This window comes from Rhodamnia argentea, chromosome 1 (genome assembly GCF_020921035.1).
Source record: "Rhodamnia argentea isolate NSW1041297 chromosome 1, ASM2092103v1, whole genome shotgun sequence".
NCBI lineage: Eukaryota > Viridiplantae > Streptophyta > Magnoliopsida > Myrtales > Myrtaceae > Rhodamnia > Rhodamnia argentea.
In genome coordinates this window covers 7,676,152-7,694,227 of record NC_063150.1, presented here as the reverse complement: position 1 = coordinate 7,694,227, position 18,076 = coordinate 7,676,152, and the positions used below count along the sequence as shown (strand labels likewise).

The following is an 18,076-nucleotide window of genomic DNA, read 5'->3' as shown; positions in this document are numbered from 1 at the left end:
GCGTGATTGAAGACTTTATTGTACTATCTTCATTCATCGTTTTCATTTCTCGTAAAATTGCAACCCATGAAGCAACTTTGGGTCATGAGCAATCTTCATCCGATGGGGCGGACTTTGGATTTGAGCACGTGGGGTGCAAATTCAAATAGACACATACCTTAAAGCTGGGCCACAGCAAGAGGCATTTCCGATGAGGAACTCGATGGCAAGCATCATGATTGTCATGGCGGTCTCGTGGCCGGCGACGACTAGAGCCACCAGGAAGTCCACGATGCGGCAGTAGGAGAATCCGCTGTCTCCGGCCAACAGAGCCTCAACATGTCCTCCTTCTAGAAAAGAAGAAGAAGAAACAATACGACAATTTCTCAACCAGCGATGGAACGACACTGTCTCATTCACAAAAGGAAGCAATGTCTGGTTGTTTTGTGATTCAGGATGACTTCTCGTGGTATGTTGAACGTAGAACAACGTGAGCACGACCAGTGATCACCACGCCGACTCTCGACAACGGAGTAGCCATAATTTAGATGCTTTGTCGTTCAGAGATCCAAGTTGGTTGCCTGTTTAAAGCGGTGATATTCAAATTGATGTGGACGATATTATGCTGATGGCGGAAGTTCGTCTTTATTTGGCTGAGAAATTTATGCACCGGAAGCTTTGTTTTCGACGAGAGGTCTTTTGCCAACCGCGTCGATCTAAAGAAGGCATTGCATGTTTGTTAATTCGGGTTGTATGGATCGTGAGGGATCGGATTTAAGGATCCTTTGATTTTCAACTGTCGTTACTCATGTGATAGAGTCGGTGACGCAATAGAAATTTCTCTCTGTCAATAAACAAAAAATTGCGAGCGAAAAATGAATTATTTTAAAAATATTTTCCCTAAAAAGTGATCGCTTCTATTGATTAAAAAAATAAAAAATACAAAGAGAAGGAAAATACAAAAAAAATTATGAAAATTGTTGAAAATTTTAAACAGTTACAAAAATTATTCACGTCAATGGCAGATGTGCCACACGGGATGGCTAGCGTCCATGTCAGCGATTTATGGTCAAAATTAGCTCGAAGAGCTAAATTAGCGAATTATCAAAAGATATAGGGGTAAGTTGGTCAAATTGAAAGGTTTATGATTGAATTGGTAAAAATACAATAGATTTATGACTTTTTTTTGGTAATTTCTCCCGAAACGGTAGTATTTGGACGCTTGCACAAACAGGCTCCAAGAGTCGATAGATGGTGTTGACACAATTGCCTTGAACAAATTTGAGATAGATATATAACGAAAAACGAATCCAACTATCGCCCGGAAATAGTACTAACAATTAGATTTTTTTTGTGGATTATTTTTGTGGTGGAAGGTGGGATGGATTATAGGCCTTTGATTTCAAAGTACTGGAGTGTAATCACGTGACTGGGACAAAAAAAAATTTCTTTTTTTTGTCAATATAAAATTTCATTCAGTTCCTCGAAATACAAGAGAGAAATATCCTAATTCAACTACAAATCAAGATAAATCCCAAACAACTTCAAAACAACACAAGCTCCGGATAATAGAGAAATTATCAAAACAAGGTTATCAACCACACACTCAAAGAGGACATATTTAACTTCTTCACATCAAAATTGGCGACCGTTCTTCGAATCCGTCTTTAGTGATGAGCATACATCAAGATCTCCATTTGTTGCTAGGATTTTTCCTTTCGGTGGTGTGCGCCTAGATTTGACGTCCCCAATATCATCATCGAGCAGAATAAAAAGGTTGAACGAGCACAAATTTTACACCTATGAGAGTGAAACATTTACCAAGCTCCTTTGATCTCCTTTGAAACTGGACTTATTCACCAACGAAACCCGAAGAAAAAAAAACCCCGATAACATACACGCAAAAAACTCCAAATATAAACTAGATCGGGATAGCAATCTCCGAAAATGGGAGAGAAAAGCTTCTAGATCTAGATGAATCGGAAGATAAAAACTCCCAAATGGGAGAAAAGCAAGACAAGAAAAGGAAATAAAGAGTCGAAACAAGAAAAAGGAGAGGGGGGGGGAGATATCTAGCTCAAACCCTCTCGTCCATGAAGGATGACGAAGAAAATGTGTGAAAATGAGAGAGAGAGGAGGAGGAGGAGGAGAGAGGGGTGGGCGGGACACTAGGGCCAGCTCGACTAGGACAAATTTCTATCATTGTGAAAAAAAAAACTTGTAATTTTTCTTTTTGTTGTCCGGTAGATGTCAAGTAGGGACGAGTAGTGTTGAATTGGGTTTCTATCCTTGCGCAACAATTTTTTATAGCTAAGCCTGTTGCATGGTTAGTCTATTATTGAACAAGCCCATGTATGGTCATAAATTAGCGATCCCCCCCACCTCTCGAGGGGCTACCTGAGATAGTTGAACTTTTGAAAGAGCAACTAAATTCGTTTTTGTCCGAGGTACTATTTTTGTTGACACCAGAACAAATTTATGAAATCGCATCTTGTCTTGAATCGGGTAAACGGCAGAGCCCAGAATACCATAAATCAATCAAGATGATCGAAAACTGAATTATTCGAAAATTATTGTTCTAAAAATGATCACTTGTATCCCTTAAAATAATTAGTTAATGAAAAATTAACTAATTATTTTAAGGGAGTGATATAAACAATTGTTTTTGTGAGTGATATAAACAATCGTTTGCAGGAAAAATATTATCCAAATTATTCATTTTTCACAAAATAAACATAGCCGAATTGGCTTCCCGATAGAAATTAATGGAACTTAATGGGCAGTGTCTGGTTAGTTTACAAGCATATCAAGGACTAGTTCCAAACTAAGTTTTTAAAAACTCCAGTAAGCCCATGATACTTCAAACTCAATATTTTTTTCCTAATAATGAGAGTGTTCGTGACCGTTTTGAGTAACCCAAATTAATCCTTACTGGTCTGAAAAAACTAACATCTCCCCGCATTGGGCAACCTTAATAGAACGAGCAAACATGGCTGTTTGGATATAGGCCTTGAGCGGTGAACACAAATTCACTTATTACTTGAACAACCCTTCGAATTGAAAAACTTAAAATTAGAGCATGTGTGAAAGATATATGATTAAAGTTAGCTCTCAAGTATCTTGAGCTCCACCATTAGAAAACTCATGTGGAGTAAGGAGAAAATACATGTACATTTTTCGTTTCAAAGTTATCCTAACTTAATTTCTCAATCTGTTTTTTTTTTTTTTTTTGCTAACCCATAAAATTTGCACATAAACTTCAATTTTGGTCTTTGTTTGTTGTAATATGGGTTTTACAAATTTTGATGAGACCAAGTTTGTAACTTTAATCTACAAGGATGTTACTATGCCAGATAGCGAAAGCACTTCCCTCGCCTTTGGATCAAATCAATGTCTTATACTCAATTTACCCTTGTTCAACTGAGAAACCTATGGAAGCAAAGCTTTACATGGTAATTAATCTCTTGATAATTACCACCTTCACTACAGCACAGTGACGGAGTGATAGATTTCTTAGAAAAATACGACCGTCTTTGGTCTCCAAAAGTTGACACAAATACAAAATGTGTAAGACTTAATTGACCAAAAAAAGGGTTAAGGATAGAATTGGACAATTGCAATAGAGTTAAGACTTTTTTTTGTAATTTTTCCTAGGTAGAGTCTTAGAAAAGGTGGGAAGTACCTATCAAGGAATCGGTTCAAAACGTTAAATAATTGGGTTGGTTTTAACATAGCCACATGCGACAGACGCAGACCAACACTTTCCTTGGGCAACCTATAGAAATAAAGACTGGACAAAACATTAGTTAATGAGCAAAGGTCATGTGTCCCTTGATGCAATGCATCCGGAACAGTCGCTTATGATAGAATATGTCTTCAGACTTAGGTAAAATACGTCAAATATGTCTGAGTCTTAGGGTTAATGGTGATAGTCCCATCCTCCATCAATTTACCTAAATAGAGAAAATGGTGCAACTTCCAGAATAGCCCTACCCTAACATCTCAATTTCTAGATTTGAGCACTTTTGAAGGGGCGATTCGATTTGAAAAAAAAAATGAGTAATTTAAAAAATATTTTTTTAAAAATAATTATTTACATCATTTAAGAAAAAATTAATCAACAAAAAATATTTCATCATATTAGTCATCAATTAAGACTTTTTATTCGACGCGAGGTACGAAGCGGAAAGACGTGCAGGGTACAATACAGAATGGTACGAAGAAGTGCTTTTCCTTTAAGCGCGAGCAAACAAGCCAAAGGCGGGATTGATAGTGGTGAACCCGCCATCCACCGCCAGGTTGTGGCCGCTGATGTACTTGGACTCGTCGCTCCCCAAGAACAGAGCGGCCTCCGCCACGTCTTCTTCCCGAAGAGTCACTCCTTCCAAGTTGGAATACGCTCGGAATCCTGGATTCTCGTCGATCTTGAACATCTCCTCTGACAGCGGCGTTCGAATGAAGTAAGGCGAGAGACAGTTCACGCGGATCCCGTACGGCCCGAGCTCTGCGGCCACGTTCCTCGTGAGCCCCACGACGGCGTGCTTGGAGCTGGCGTACGCATGGGACGCCACCCCTCCCACGCTCGAGCTGACGCTCCCGACGTTGATGATGGTTCCCCTTCGCAACGGGATCATGGCTCGAGCCGCGTGCTTGGCCCCTAGGAAAACTCCCGTCAGGTTCACGCTAATCACTTTGTCGAAGTCGGCCTTGTCAATGTCCAATATGTTGAGTTTGGGTGGGTCCCCGATCGCGGCGTTGTTCACCATTATGTCCAGCTTTCCGTGCCTGTCAACTGCAGCGGCGATGGCGTTCTCAACGTCCGATTCGCATGACACGTCGCAATGCACGAAGGATGCAGTCTCCGGCCCTAGATCCTTGCAAACCGACTTGCCCAAGTCGCTCCGAATGTCGGCAATAATGACTTTAGCCCCATGCTTCGAGAAGAGCCTGGCGGTAGATTCTCCTATGCCGCACGCCCCGCCGGTGACCACGGCCACCTTTCCTTCTAGTCTGCAGATCATAAGCTAGTGAATCCCATTGGTCCAGACACAAACTAAAACGACAGTACTTCTCTCTTTGATGAATGAGCAATGGGGTCTTGCTCTTAAGTTTTCGGACCCGTGAAATACACACTTATGCCGCAAAGAAATGCTTCCTTCCCGACAGTCCGATAGTTACTTCTAACCGTAGATCCACACATCATCACCGCGTATTTTGTATAAAAACACTCATTAATTAAAAAATCGTGAGGTCAGAAATAATGATAGTACTTGTCGGACTGTCGAGTAATAACTCTTAATGCCGCATAAACTCATCGCATATGTCGAGACAGAAATTGTGGTATATTTCCATTAAGCTTACCCAAGATTACGTCTCGGAAGATTAGATTTACGTGCAAAAAAAGAAGTACATAAAATAGAAAACTTTCCAACTTCCAGAGATACGGTTCCAAAACTTCTAAAACCGATTGCCATATAGTTGATTGATGACATATGTGAATGGATATGCATACCTTCGTGCTGCCTGGGAGAGGAGTGCTGTGGCTGCCATGGTCCAAAGGTTATAACAAAGATGGCTCTAGCTTATCAGCAGGTGGGTTCTTGTGTGATTTGATTAGTGATGGCGATCGAACCAAAACCTTCTCATTTTATAGACGTCTGGGGGGGGTGTTGTGGCCGCCTAATCTAATACCAATTGATTTCAGGGAAAATAAAGTTTACAGGGGCTCCCCTCGTGTGAACATCGTCCCAAACACACTTGGTCATCAGTTTCCATGTTGTCGTCCGCGACAAAGACAAGCGCCATAGAGAAGTTTCCATCCAAGTTTCAGTCATTCTTATCCAAATGACCATGACAAGCTTCGTGGGAGCTTCCCCTTAAGTTAAAGGTTCTGTTTGTTTCGCCAAAGATGAACGATCCTAGAAAAATGTTTTCCTAGAAATGATTTGTTATATCTCTTGGAATATATTTAGCCAACAAATAATATTTTCATTGTCGATAATAATTTATGTCTAAATATTTTCGTGGACAGTGGTGATATTTTTTGTTCATATATTTTTGTAAACGATACAATCGATCATTTTTTGAGAAAATGTTCTCTAAAGTGTAGATTTTTCGTGAAACAAATAGACTCTACCGATACATGCATGTATCCCCTTACGATGTTTTCTCTGAACAAGTTGTATTTCTTTTTTCCCCACACCACCACATGGTTTCATCCCCCTATAGCATCTTCTTTCATGGTCTACGTACACGATTGTCGTTTGGGTCAAAGATGGCGCTTGTCGATTTTATTAAGGAGGTAAAGTACCAAGTTGTCCACATATATGTTTATAGACACACGCCTTCCACGTGTTCACGTGGAGCAAGAAAAATACTCTTTATCTTTCGTAAGACATGGCGAAGCTTATCTTGCATTATGGAAAATGTCATCGTTCAATTATTGGAATTTCCTGTACTGGTTCTCAAGGTGTCTTCTTATGGATTTAGTCCTCTAACTGTAATGGCGAGTCAAAAATTGACATGATTGTACTATGTTTATGACATATTTGGTAATTCATTCCGTTCGTGTCATTCAAGTATTCTCAGCGTTCTCTCGCTCTCAATTAAACCCAATGACTCACATAGTGTTTATGCTTAAAATTTTTGTGAAACAACCTCTAAATCTCCATCGGAATGTAGGTCTAAGCTTCACTTGAACAACGCCATAACTGTGAATCTAGGCAAGCGCCGACTCCATTTTTGTGGTAAAAGGACGCTTTTTGTGTCAAAAGTTGTGTATGGAGATCACTTTGGTGTCAAAAGTTTCAATTGAATCACTTAAGTACCGGTCGGAGACAAAATGATGATTGTGGTGCCTCTGGCAATAATTTTCGTCAAAAATTAATGCGTGCCTTTTTCAATTAAAATTTTAATGTAAAATGACATTTTAGAAAAAAACAGAAGTCCACGTGGCTTACACGTGGACTTCTACATTTTAAAATAAATTAAAATAAGTCAAATTTAAATTCAAAAACCAGCAAAAACCTAAATTTATTTAAAGAATAAAATTTATTCAAAATAAATTAAAAATAAGCTTAAAAAGCTTAAAATTAAAAAGAAAAAAAATTGGAGGAGGCAGAGGACCGGGCGATGAGGGTTGTCACAAGCCCTTGCCGCCGCCGCCGCCCCACCATTGTCGGCAGCAGCTAGCGGTGGTGGGGCTGGGCCGATTTCAATTTATTTTAAATAAATTTGTAGTTAATTTTTTTTTTTAATTTTTAGGATTTTTTTAATTTTTTGTAAACTAATTTAGTTTGTATTTTTATTTTTAATATTTTTTTTCAATTTTTACCTTTTTTAATTGTTGACTGGACCACACCGGAACCACATTAGCTTGACTTATTAATAAAATAAGGTCACATGAGAATTCCGACGGATCAAATCGAACTTGGCACTAAAACAATCGTTTTTTCAAAAACTTAATACTTAAGTGATCCGAATGAAACTTTTGACTCTAAAGTAATCTCCGTACACAACTTTTGGCACCAAAAGTGTCCTTTCCCCCCATTTTTGCGGATGATGAAAACAGTTTTCGTTTCTTCATTTTTACAGGCGATGCAAGCGATCTTTTGTAGGAAAATATTTTCGAAATCATTAATTTTTCGCAAAGCAAATGCACCCTTAATTCAATTTGGACTTTCTTCTACCATGCTGCGTCTGAGAGTCGTACACCGTGCCAGATTTCCACACACCTCAATTGAAGTTGTTTTTTTTTTTTTTTGGTAAGGACAATTGAAGTTGTTGAAGGTTGATCAATCGACAAAGGGAATGGAAGAGGAAAAAAATGTGCAATTCAATTGTTGCCAATGAGCTCTTCCTTAAGAAAAAAGGCCTTCTTATGGGGACCATGTGAAGGGTCTTTTCCTTATTTAAACAATTTAGTTTAAGTACTTACGGGTCAAATCACAATGAATAGCAATTGGGAGTCCATCGTGGTCGTTTTTAAATTTGATATTAATCCTCCTTCTATGTTCTAGCAGGTAAACAATTTTCCGTTCAATTACAAATCAAGCAAGAATTTGGACAAGATTCCCGGAAGTAGATTGCCAGAACTTTGAGTTAATTGCATTTTTCTAACAAATTCATCGCAAGTTTCGAATTTAGAGACAAAAAACGGCTCGCACAGTTAAATTATGTCTCAATTTTGAATCGTTACGGAACCCAACCCCGATTGGATAAATATCCAAATTGACTGCACAAAGGAAGGAGTTGAACTTCACATACGATTAAAACAAAAGGAACGCAGTGGCACAATGGCACTACAAGACAAAGAGGGGCACACTTATTCTAAAATATTTACTTGCTGCTGACTCCTTCCATGAACGTAGATTCTAATACTCGAACCAATTCACCATGTAAACCTTTGGTGTTCATCATTGTTCCTCATTTATATTTTCTGGCTCTCTCACATTGACATAAATTGCAAGATCTTGATTAGTTTTTGTGTACTTAATTACAACACGCGCGATAAAAACAAGTATATGGTTAACCATCTCTCATCAACCCAATTTTTTTGTCAACATTATGTCACTTTTAAGAAAGCAAAACCGGTTATTTACTAAAGTATAGCAATCTTCTTATGCATTAGCGGTTACTATGTAGCAATGCTAGATCCGAATATGAGAGAGTAAGGGCGAATGTCAATTTGTTAGATTGAAATTGACAAAACTTAGGAAAAATCATGCAAAAATTGAGGGGGGAGGATGGACTGAGTGAGACCGAATACATGAATTTGTGTCGTGAGTTTTTTCACGTTCAAATGAGTTGTTTATTTGTAACCATTTTGGTATTATGTGTAATTTAGGTGTCAAAAATACTAGAGCGTACGAGCATTCGTAAACTATGATTACCCGATTATAATGGATTACTTGCTGCTGGCTCTCTCCCTAGATGTAGGTTTTGACACTCGGACTGAACCATGTAAACCTTTGGTGTCCTTTATTTTTTCTAGCTCCTCTCGCATCGACATAAATTGCAAGATCTTGATTAGTTTCCGTGTACTTAATTACAACACACGTGATAAAAACAAGTATACCATTAGCCGTCCCTCATCAACCCAATTTTATGTCAAAATTATTTCACCTATAGGAAAGCAAAACCGGTTATTTACCAAACTATAGCAATCTTCTCGCGCATTAGCAATTACTATTTATCAATGCTAGATCCGAATATGTGAGATTAAGGGCGAATATCAATTTCTTATATTGAAATTGACAACACTTAAGAAAACTCATATCTAAACTGAGGTGGTAGTATGGAGTGAGTAAGCCCAATAAAGAATATTTATCGAATATGACTAACCTATATAACAACTCAACCCATCATATGTAGATTAGGAAATGTTATTATAACCTATTTTGATAGGTCTGCTCCTATCTATCATGTAGTACTTCGTGGATTCAAACCATTTTGTCTTCACGTCGGCTTCCCTTCCATCAATGATCAATTAGCCGATTAAGCCCGAGCATGTGAATTAGACGGGGATCAAACATCTGTCCCACCGATTTCAAGTCCTAGGACTATCTTGCTCCTCAAGAACATGGGCATCTGCAATCCTGGACGGCCCTACGATTCCATCGGAAGGGGAAAAGGACAAAGAAGTGATCGAAACGGAGTCGCACTCGCAAGACAGAGTCTTTGTTTATTGAGTCAGTCCGCACTTGCAAGACAGAGTCTTTGTTTATTGAGTCGGTCCGCACTCGCAAGACAGAGTCTTTGTTTAGTGTAAGAAAGAGTCTTTGTTTAGTGTACTCGATGACGATTGGGACTTTGAAGCACGCAATCAAAGCTTACGTACACCCCGTCCCATGTTCAGATGCATCTAATTCTGGTCGGAGGAACAATTTTTTCTTATTTTATCTTGAGCAGCGTAATCTGAAAGCGTTTGCGAATGGATCACTTGTCATAGTCTGAGTTTTTTAAGCTATGGCACTTTCACACTGTACATACATGTTTGCGGTTCTAATTTCATTTTTGTCTAACATTCTTATACGCGACACGCTTTGTCCTTTACCAATGTGGGATTATATAGGTATATTTTAGGACTGATTGGACAATTTTCCCAAAAAATATTTTATGAAGGATCTCAAGGTCTAGACTCTATACCCTATGGCCAGACCCAGGATGTCGACCCCCGGACTCAGGACCTAAGGTTGGGTTAGTCCTGATGATAGACATGCCAGGACCGGTGTTAGCTTCGGAGTTTGGGTATAATAGTTTGACCCCCCTCGAGTCTTGGGTTTGGCCCTTAGGGGTTTGGGTCCCAGAGTCGAGGTTCTACGGTTGTTCTCAATTTGTTTATTAAAAAAAAAACAAGGTTTAACGTTCTTCATAGACAAATTCGAAATGACTTCTCATTTCAATTGAAAACGCCCCATGAACATGGGACAATTGACTCATTTACTTAGAAAATAACCTCCTTGCAAATTGTTTTCATGCAAGCATTCATTCTTTTGTGAGACAAAGAGACTCATGTACATGGTTTACGCGGTAAGTGGAGAATTCATGGTTCCGGAACTTCGTAGGAGTATGTTGATGACAAGGAATCCAACCGTTGGAATGGATGAAGGCTTTTTCTTAATGGATGAGTGCTTGAGCAGTCAATATATTTAGTAGGGCAATCACTCTTGTCTTAACCCCTTTTAGTAATGGAAGCTTATCTGAGTGTGCGTGATTGAAGACTTTATTGTACTATCTTCATTCATCGTTTTCATTTCTCGTAAAATTGCAACCCATGAAGCAACTTTGGGTCATGAGCAATCTTCATCCGATGGGGCGGACTTTGGATTTGAGCACGCGGGGTGCAAATTCAAATAGACACATACCTTAAAGCTGGGCCACAGCAAGAGGCATTTCCGATGAGGAACTCGATGGCGAGCATCATGATTGTCATGGTGGTCTCGTGGCCGGCGACGAGTAGAGCCACCAGGAAGTCCACGATGCGGCAGTAGGAGAATCCGCCGTCTCCGGCCAACAGAGCCTCAACATGTCCTCCTTCTAGAAAAGAAGAAGAAGAAACAATACGACAATTTCTCAACCAGCGATGGAACGACACTGTCTCATTCACAAAATGAAGCAATGTCTGGTTGTTTTGTGATTCAGGATGACTTCTCGTGGTATGTTGAACGTAGAACAACGTGAGCACGACCAGTGGTCACCACGCCGACTCTCGACAACGGAGTAGCCATAATTTAGATGCTTTGTCATACAGAGATCCAAGTTGGTTGCCTGTTTAAAGCAGTGATATTCAAATTGATGTGGACGATATTATGCTGATGGCGGAAGTTCGTCTTTATTTGGCTGGGAAATTTATGCACCGGAAGCTTTGTTTTCGACGAGAGGTCTTTTGCCAACCGCGTCGATCTAAAGAAGGCATTGCATGTTCGTTAATTCGGGTTGTATGGATCGTGAGGGATCGGATTTAAGGATCCTTTGATTTTCAACTGTCGTTACTCATGTGATAGAGTCGGTGACGCAATAGAAATTTCTCTCTGTCAATAAACAAAAAATTGCGAGCGAAAAATGAATTATTTTAAAAATATTTTCCCTAAAAAGTGATCGCTTCTATTGATTAAAAAAATAAAAAATACAAAGAGAAGGAAAATACAAAAAAAATTATGAAAATTGTTGAAAATTTTAAACAGTTACAAAAATTATCCACGTCAATGGCAAATGTGCCACACAGGATGGCTAGCGTCTACGTCAGCGATTTATGATCAAAATTAGCTGGAAGAGCTAAATTAGCGAATTATCAAAAGATTTAGGGGTAAGTTGGTCAAATTGAAAGGTTTATGATTGAATTGGTAAAAATACAATAGATTTATGACTTTTTTTTGGTAATTTCTCCCGAAACGGTAGTATTTGGACGCTTGCACAAACAGGCTCCAAGAGTCGATAGATGGTGTTGACACAATTGCCTTGAACAAATTTGGGATAGATATATAACGAAAAACGAATCCAACTATCGCCCGGAAATAGTACTAACAATTAGATTTTTTTTGTGGATTATTTTTGTGGTGGAAGGTGGGATGGATTATAGGCCTTTGATTTCAAAGTACTGGAGTGTAATGATCACGTGACTGGGACAAAAAAAAAATTTCTTTTTTGTCAAAATAAGATTTCATTCAGTTTCTCGAAATACAAGAGAGAAATATCCTAATTCAACTACAAATCAAGATAAATCCCAAACAACTTCGAAACAACACAAGCTCCGGATAATAGAGAAATTATCAGAACAAGGTTATCGACCACACGCTCAAAGAGGACATATTTAACTTCTTCACATCAAAATTGGCGGCCGTTCTTCGAATCCGTCTTCGATAATGAGTATACATCAAGATCTCCATTTGTTGCTAGGATTTTTCCTTTCGGTGGTGTGCGCCTAGATTTGGTGTCCCCAATATCATCATCGAGCAGAATAAAAAGGTTGAACGAGCACAAATCTTACACTTATGAGAGTGAAACCTTTACCAAGCTCCTTTGATCTCCTTTGAAACTGGACTTATTCACCAACGAAACCCGAGGAAAAAAAAAACCCCGATAACATACACTAAAAAAACTCCAAATATAAACTAGATCGGGATAGCAATCTCCGAAAATGGGAGAGAAAAGCTTCTAGATCTAGATGAATCGGAAGATAAAAACTCCCAAATGGGAGAAAAGCAAGACAAGAAAAGGAAATAAAGAGTCGAAACAAAGAAAAAGGAGAGGGAGAGGGAGATATCTAGCTCAAACCCTCTCCTCCGTGAAGGATGACGAAGAAAATGTGTGAAAATGAGAGAGAGAGGAGGAGGAGGAGGAGGAGGAGAGATGGGTGGGAGGGAAACTAGGGCCGGCTCGACTAGGACAAATTTCTATCATTGTGAAAAAAAAAAACTTGTAATTTTTCTTTTTGTTGTCCGGTAGATGTCAAGTAGGGGCGAGTAGTGTTGAATTGGGTTTCTATCCTTGTGCAACAATTTTTTATAGCTAAGCTTGTTGCATGGTTAGTCTATTATTAAATAAGCCCATGTATGGTCATAAATTAGCGATCCCCACCTCCCGAAGGGCTACCTGAGATAGTTGAACTTTTGAAAGAGCAACTAAATTCGTTTTTGTCCGAGGTACTATTTTTGTTGACACCAGAACAAATTTATGAAATCGCATCTTGTCTTGAATCGGGTAAATGGCAGAGCCCAGAATACCATAAATCAATCAAGATGATCGAAAACTAAATTATTTGAAAAATATTTTTCTAAAAATGATCACTTGTATCCCTTAAAATAATTAGTTAATGAAAAATTAACTAATTATTTTAAGAGAGTGATATAAACAATCGTTTTTGTGAGTGATATAAACAATCGTTTGCAGGAAAAATATTATCCAAATTATTCATTTTTCACAAAATAAACATAGCCGAATCGGCTTCCCGATAGAAATTAATGGAACTTAATGGGCAGTGTCTGGTTAGTTTACAAGCATATCAAGGACTAGTTCCAAACGAAGTTTTTAAAAACTCCAGTCAGCCCATGATACTTCAATCTCAATATTTTTTTCCTAATAATGAGAGTGTTCGTGACCCTTTTGAGTAACCCAAATTAATCCTTACTGGTCTGAAAAAACTAACATCTCCCCGCATTGGGCAACCTTAATAGAACGTGCAAACATGGCTGTTTGGATATAGGCCTTGAGCGGTGAACACAAATTCACTTATTACTTGAACAACCCTTCGAATTGAAAAACTTAAAATTAGAGCATGTGTGAAAGATATATGATTAAAGTTAGCTCTCAAGTATCTTGAGCTCCACCATTAGAAAACTCATGTGGAGTAAGGAGAAAATACATGTACATTTTTCGTTTCAAAGTTATCCTAACTTAATTTCTCAATCTGTTTTTTTTTTTTTTTTGCTAACCCATAAAATTTGCACATAAACTTCAATTTTGGTCTTTGTTTGTTGTAATATGGGTTTTACAAATTTTGATGAGACCAAGTTTGTAACTTTAATCTACAAGGATGTTACTCTGCCAGATAGCGAAAGCACTTCCCTCGCCTTTGGATCAAATCAATGTCTTATACTCAACTTACCCTTGTTCAACTGAGAAACCTATGGAAGCAAAGCTTTATATGGTAATTAATCTCTTGATAATTACCACCTTCACTACAGCACAGTGACTGAGTGATAGATTTCTTAGAAAAATACGACCGTCTTTGGTATCCAAAAGTTGTCTAGTTGTTTTAATTCCTAAGGTTCAAAGGCTTAAGTTATAGGACATATCAGTCCTTGAATTATTCTTCTTCATCTCTTCAGCATTAGTGGTCCTTACCTTCATTTTACGAGGATAATGCCCATATTTATGGGCCATGATTTGGTCTTTCACTAGTTGGAGGAATGTCGATTGTGTGCATGATTGACTACAAAGTTGATCGCAACAGTGAATGCCAAATAAACGGAGACAAAGAAAGTAACTGTCTACTATCTAGGCATAAGGAAAAATATGTGATCTTAGATTGTATGATACTTAAATATTTGATTTAACGCCTTGAATTTTTGAAACAGTTGATAGGAAATCTATACACTTTGTCCCTTTAACTTAGAGTTTTATTCCACAACGGGAAAGGATGGCCTGAAAGCATGCAGTCCGTGAACCTTGCAAAGCTCCTTAAATTTCTCATGCAGATAATGAAGAATCATAAGACCGAATTACTTGGGATGCCTGTGCCCATTTTTTTATTTGAATTTTTTAGTCATAGTATGTTTTATTATATTTCAAATTTCTTATTTATCCAAGTTCCCATAACAAAATTTTATTATCATTTTATTTAACCCATGAAAAGCAAGAGAGCTATTGATGGAAAGGGAATCACAGTTGTCCACTCTTCACAAGTTTGATTTTTATGTTATGTATAATTGTGCCTAAGCACATATCGATTGAAGTAAACGAATTTTTCTAATGTATAAAATACAAAGTCCAATGGCCACGATTTCTTATGAACACAGACATCCTAAGTAATTAGTCTTGTGGTTCTTCATCATCTGCACATGGTCTCCAAAAGTTGTCTAGTTGTTGTTGTTGACGCCCAAGGCTAAAAGGGTTAAGCAAAGGACATTTCAATCCTTGACTTATTATTCTTCATCTCTTTTGCCTTAGTGATCTTTAGCTTCATCTTACGAGGATAATGTTCGTTTTTTTTTTTTTTTTTTTTGGTTGTGGGGAAAGAGACGCCGGGGGGAGGGGAATAATGTTCGTATTTATGAGCCATTAATTGGTCTCGTCATTAGTTGGAGGAATGTCGATTGTGGGTATGATTGACTACAAGTGGACCGCGACAATGAATGCTAAAATAAAAGGAGACAAAGAAAGTGACTATCTACTAACTAAGAAAAAGCAAAAATTCATAATATTTGAAGATACCTATATGCATTCAGTGGTTCTTTGCACTATCCCTTGAAGAACATGCATAGTATACTTTGATCTCTTGTGATCCAAGGCCCAATTAGTACAGACGCAGGGAAGTACATGGATTTAATAGGTCCCTAAGCAGTACTTCATTTCTCAAGGTGGCAAGAGAACAGTCACTCGGTGAAAGGATAAATCTCGTACCTAATCCTACAATCTTGGAACTGCACTTCCCCTCTGACGCTCATGTTACAACAAAAAGCCAAATCGCCTCTAGCCAAACCCACGCAAGAAGTGCAATCCCTACCCGAGAGTGCCTGATTGCAAGCTCCGTGGGCATAGCATGTCGTACCGAGGAGCGTACCATACGCATAGAAATCGTAATTGTTGCTCTGTGTGGTGTTGCACATACATCGTACGGAGCCGCATTGCAAACGTACTCCAAATCGTCACCCAAATTATAGGAATTTGCACAGCACACTGCGTTTATCAGGGTCCTGTCAGGATCGCATATCACAACATTGAGAACACAGAAAACACCAATTAAAATAGCTACCGCGACTCTCTAGAGCGTGGCCATCGACCCTCTTTCGGTTTTTGTTATAGTTGTTGATAGTCTCTTTGGTAATTATAGATCCAATTAGTTGATTCGCTTTATATATAGGTGGTGAATTGAGGTATTCATTTTCTTTCTTTAATTTTATGGCTACTTCCAAAGAACACATGATTAGTTTTGCCTATTATTAATCTAATCAACCAAGCTTCTTGTTCGATTTTTTGTTTGCATCTCCTTGTGAACTCCTACTTCATCACCACGATAACGGCAAAAGTCCTTTCTCGTTCAGATATAATATTTGACTTATGTGCTCATCTCTTAATGCTTGTTCGACTGAGAAATTTAAGCACAGTTGTTCTTTTGAAAGTAACTTTTCTATAACCACGACCAGCTAAAGACATTGAAGAAAAAGATATTTTTTTTTATCATCCAAGTTCATGCCAATCATTGATTAGGTAAACCCTACGATGGACCCACATAACTAGTCGGTTAAAATGGTATTAATCTACATCGTCTATAAACATTCAACAACTTATCAAATGTTATTGCTATTTAGACCAACTTGTCTCGTGCATCAACTTTAGTATTCTTTTTATTAAATACTATAGGAAGCTACCGCATGACAGTTTGATAGTACTGTCATTATTTCTAATACCACGATTTTTTAATTAATGAGTGTTTTATGTAAAATATGCGGTGATGGTATGTGGATCTACGATAAAAAATAACTGATAAGTGACAGTACTATCGGACTGTCACAAGCATCTTCCAAAACTATATGTCCACTTGTTACATCTATAAGAGTTAGTGACAAAATTTTTCTCTTTTTACGATATTGCACTTGTTGGTCTCTAAAGTCTACCTAGATTTGCTCTTTAAATTCCAAGGTTCCAGTCGTTCTAGGTTTCCATTCTGGTTCTTGAAGTGAATTTCTACTACCTCGCAAGTGTTTTTACAAAGACCATTCCCATATTCAACGTGGATACCTAGATTAAAGGGGAAAAAATGTGGTCCGTCATTTGCAAAAATTGTTTTCTGTCGTAAGTCACCGACGTTAAAGAAAAGTAAAAACGTAAAGGTGATCATACTAACATTTGATTGAGAGTATGGACAATTACGTTCATAGCACATAAGTTTTTTTTTTTTTTTTTTATGATCCAGGATCCACCAGTCGTAATCGGGCGAACATCGGGCTTCGCCCTTTCCGACGGCGATTATACCTGAAGGGAGGCTGGCCCCGCAGCCCACTAGCAATGCCCCCCCCCCTTAAGTCCAAGAAACGCGATGGGAGAGTTTCGAACCCCTGACTGTGGCTTACGCCGGCGCCAAAGGGTTTGATTCTCACCAACCATGCCATGCCCGTGGTGAGTTCCTAGCATATAAGTTTCACTACACATATGCCAACTTATCGACAACCATAGGGACTAACATATGAGAATTGACATTGATATTCATCAACAGCTCAACGCCACGTATTCAGTTGTTAATTACAATGACAAATGATTGGTTGCCACTGATATGAGCATCAGTGATGAATATTTATTGAAGGGACACTGAAACACTATGTTGAAACTTAAAATCAGCAAGACGGTTAAGGTTAGGGGCGCACATTTTTGGAGGGAACAATTACCACTTGGAAGAAAGATCGTGAGACAACCATTGCTGCGAAAAAAAAGATCATGGCAAGGGCAACCATTTGAGAACATAGGTGCAAGACTTACGGAAATATAGAAATGTCGAAGCAGTCAATGAATGTTATACAATGAGATGCACCAGTTGGAAATTGCCAAAAGACAGTTACCATAAGATTATTATAAATACCGACAATCATCCATTAGGGACACCCTTTGCACAGATCAAACAAATTTACTTTATCTTTCGTAGCCGTAGCTTTCAGATGCGCGTTGTCGATTAAATTCTGGCACAATACTTACGTGTTCTCAAACCGCATCGTCGATTAAAATTTGGCATAGTTTGTTAGCAGCTGGTCACTTTATCGAGCCTGTATTACCAAGACTTGCCGCCGATTAAATTATGGCGCGATTTGAGTTTGTACATTTCTGTTCGACTTGAATTAATTGTTGTTCATTTGCTTGTGATACTTTCTTTGGCGAGAGCCGCAGA

At 38.4% G+C, this 18,076-nt stretch overlaps 1 protein-coding gene across 1 annotated transcript; it reads right to left on the bottom strand.

Annotated features, from left to right (window-relative positions):
• Positions 1-4,198: 4,198 nt before the first annotated feature.
• On the bottom strand, positions 4,199-5,555 carry LOC115731627 (secoisolariciresinol dehydrogenase-like). The gene is made up of 2 exons (XM_030662295.2): positions 5,492-5,555; positions 4,199-4,989 (listed from the first exon to the last, which is right to left on the bottom strand). Exons 1-2 carry the CDS (start codon positions 5,527-5,529, stop codon positions 4,215-4,217), a joined length of 813 nt encoding a protein of 270 aa, XP_030518155.1. The 5' UTR covers positions 5,530-5,555; the 3' UTR covers positions 4,199-4,214.
• Between the last annotated feature and the right edge of the window lie 12,521 nt (positions 5,556-18,076).

Bases quoted from the DNA above. Each gene is read 5' to 3' on its own strand.
- LOC115731627 (XM_030662295.2), bottom strand. From the start codon at position 5,529: ATGGCAGCCACAGCACTCCTCTCCCAGGCAGCACGAAG. The intron at 4,990-5,491 runs GTATGCATATCC...TATGATCTGCAG, and splicing joins CTCTCCCAGGCAGCACGAAG to ACTAGAAGGAAAGGTGGCCG.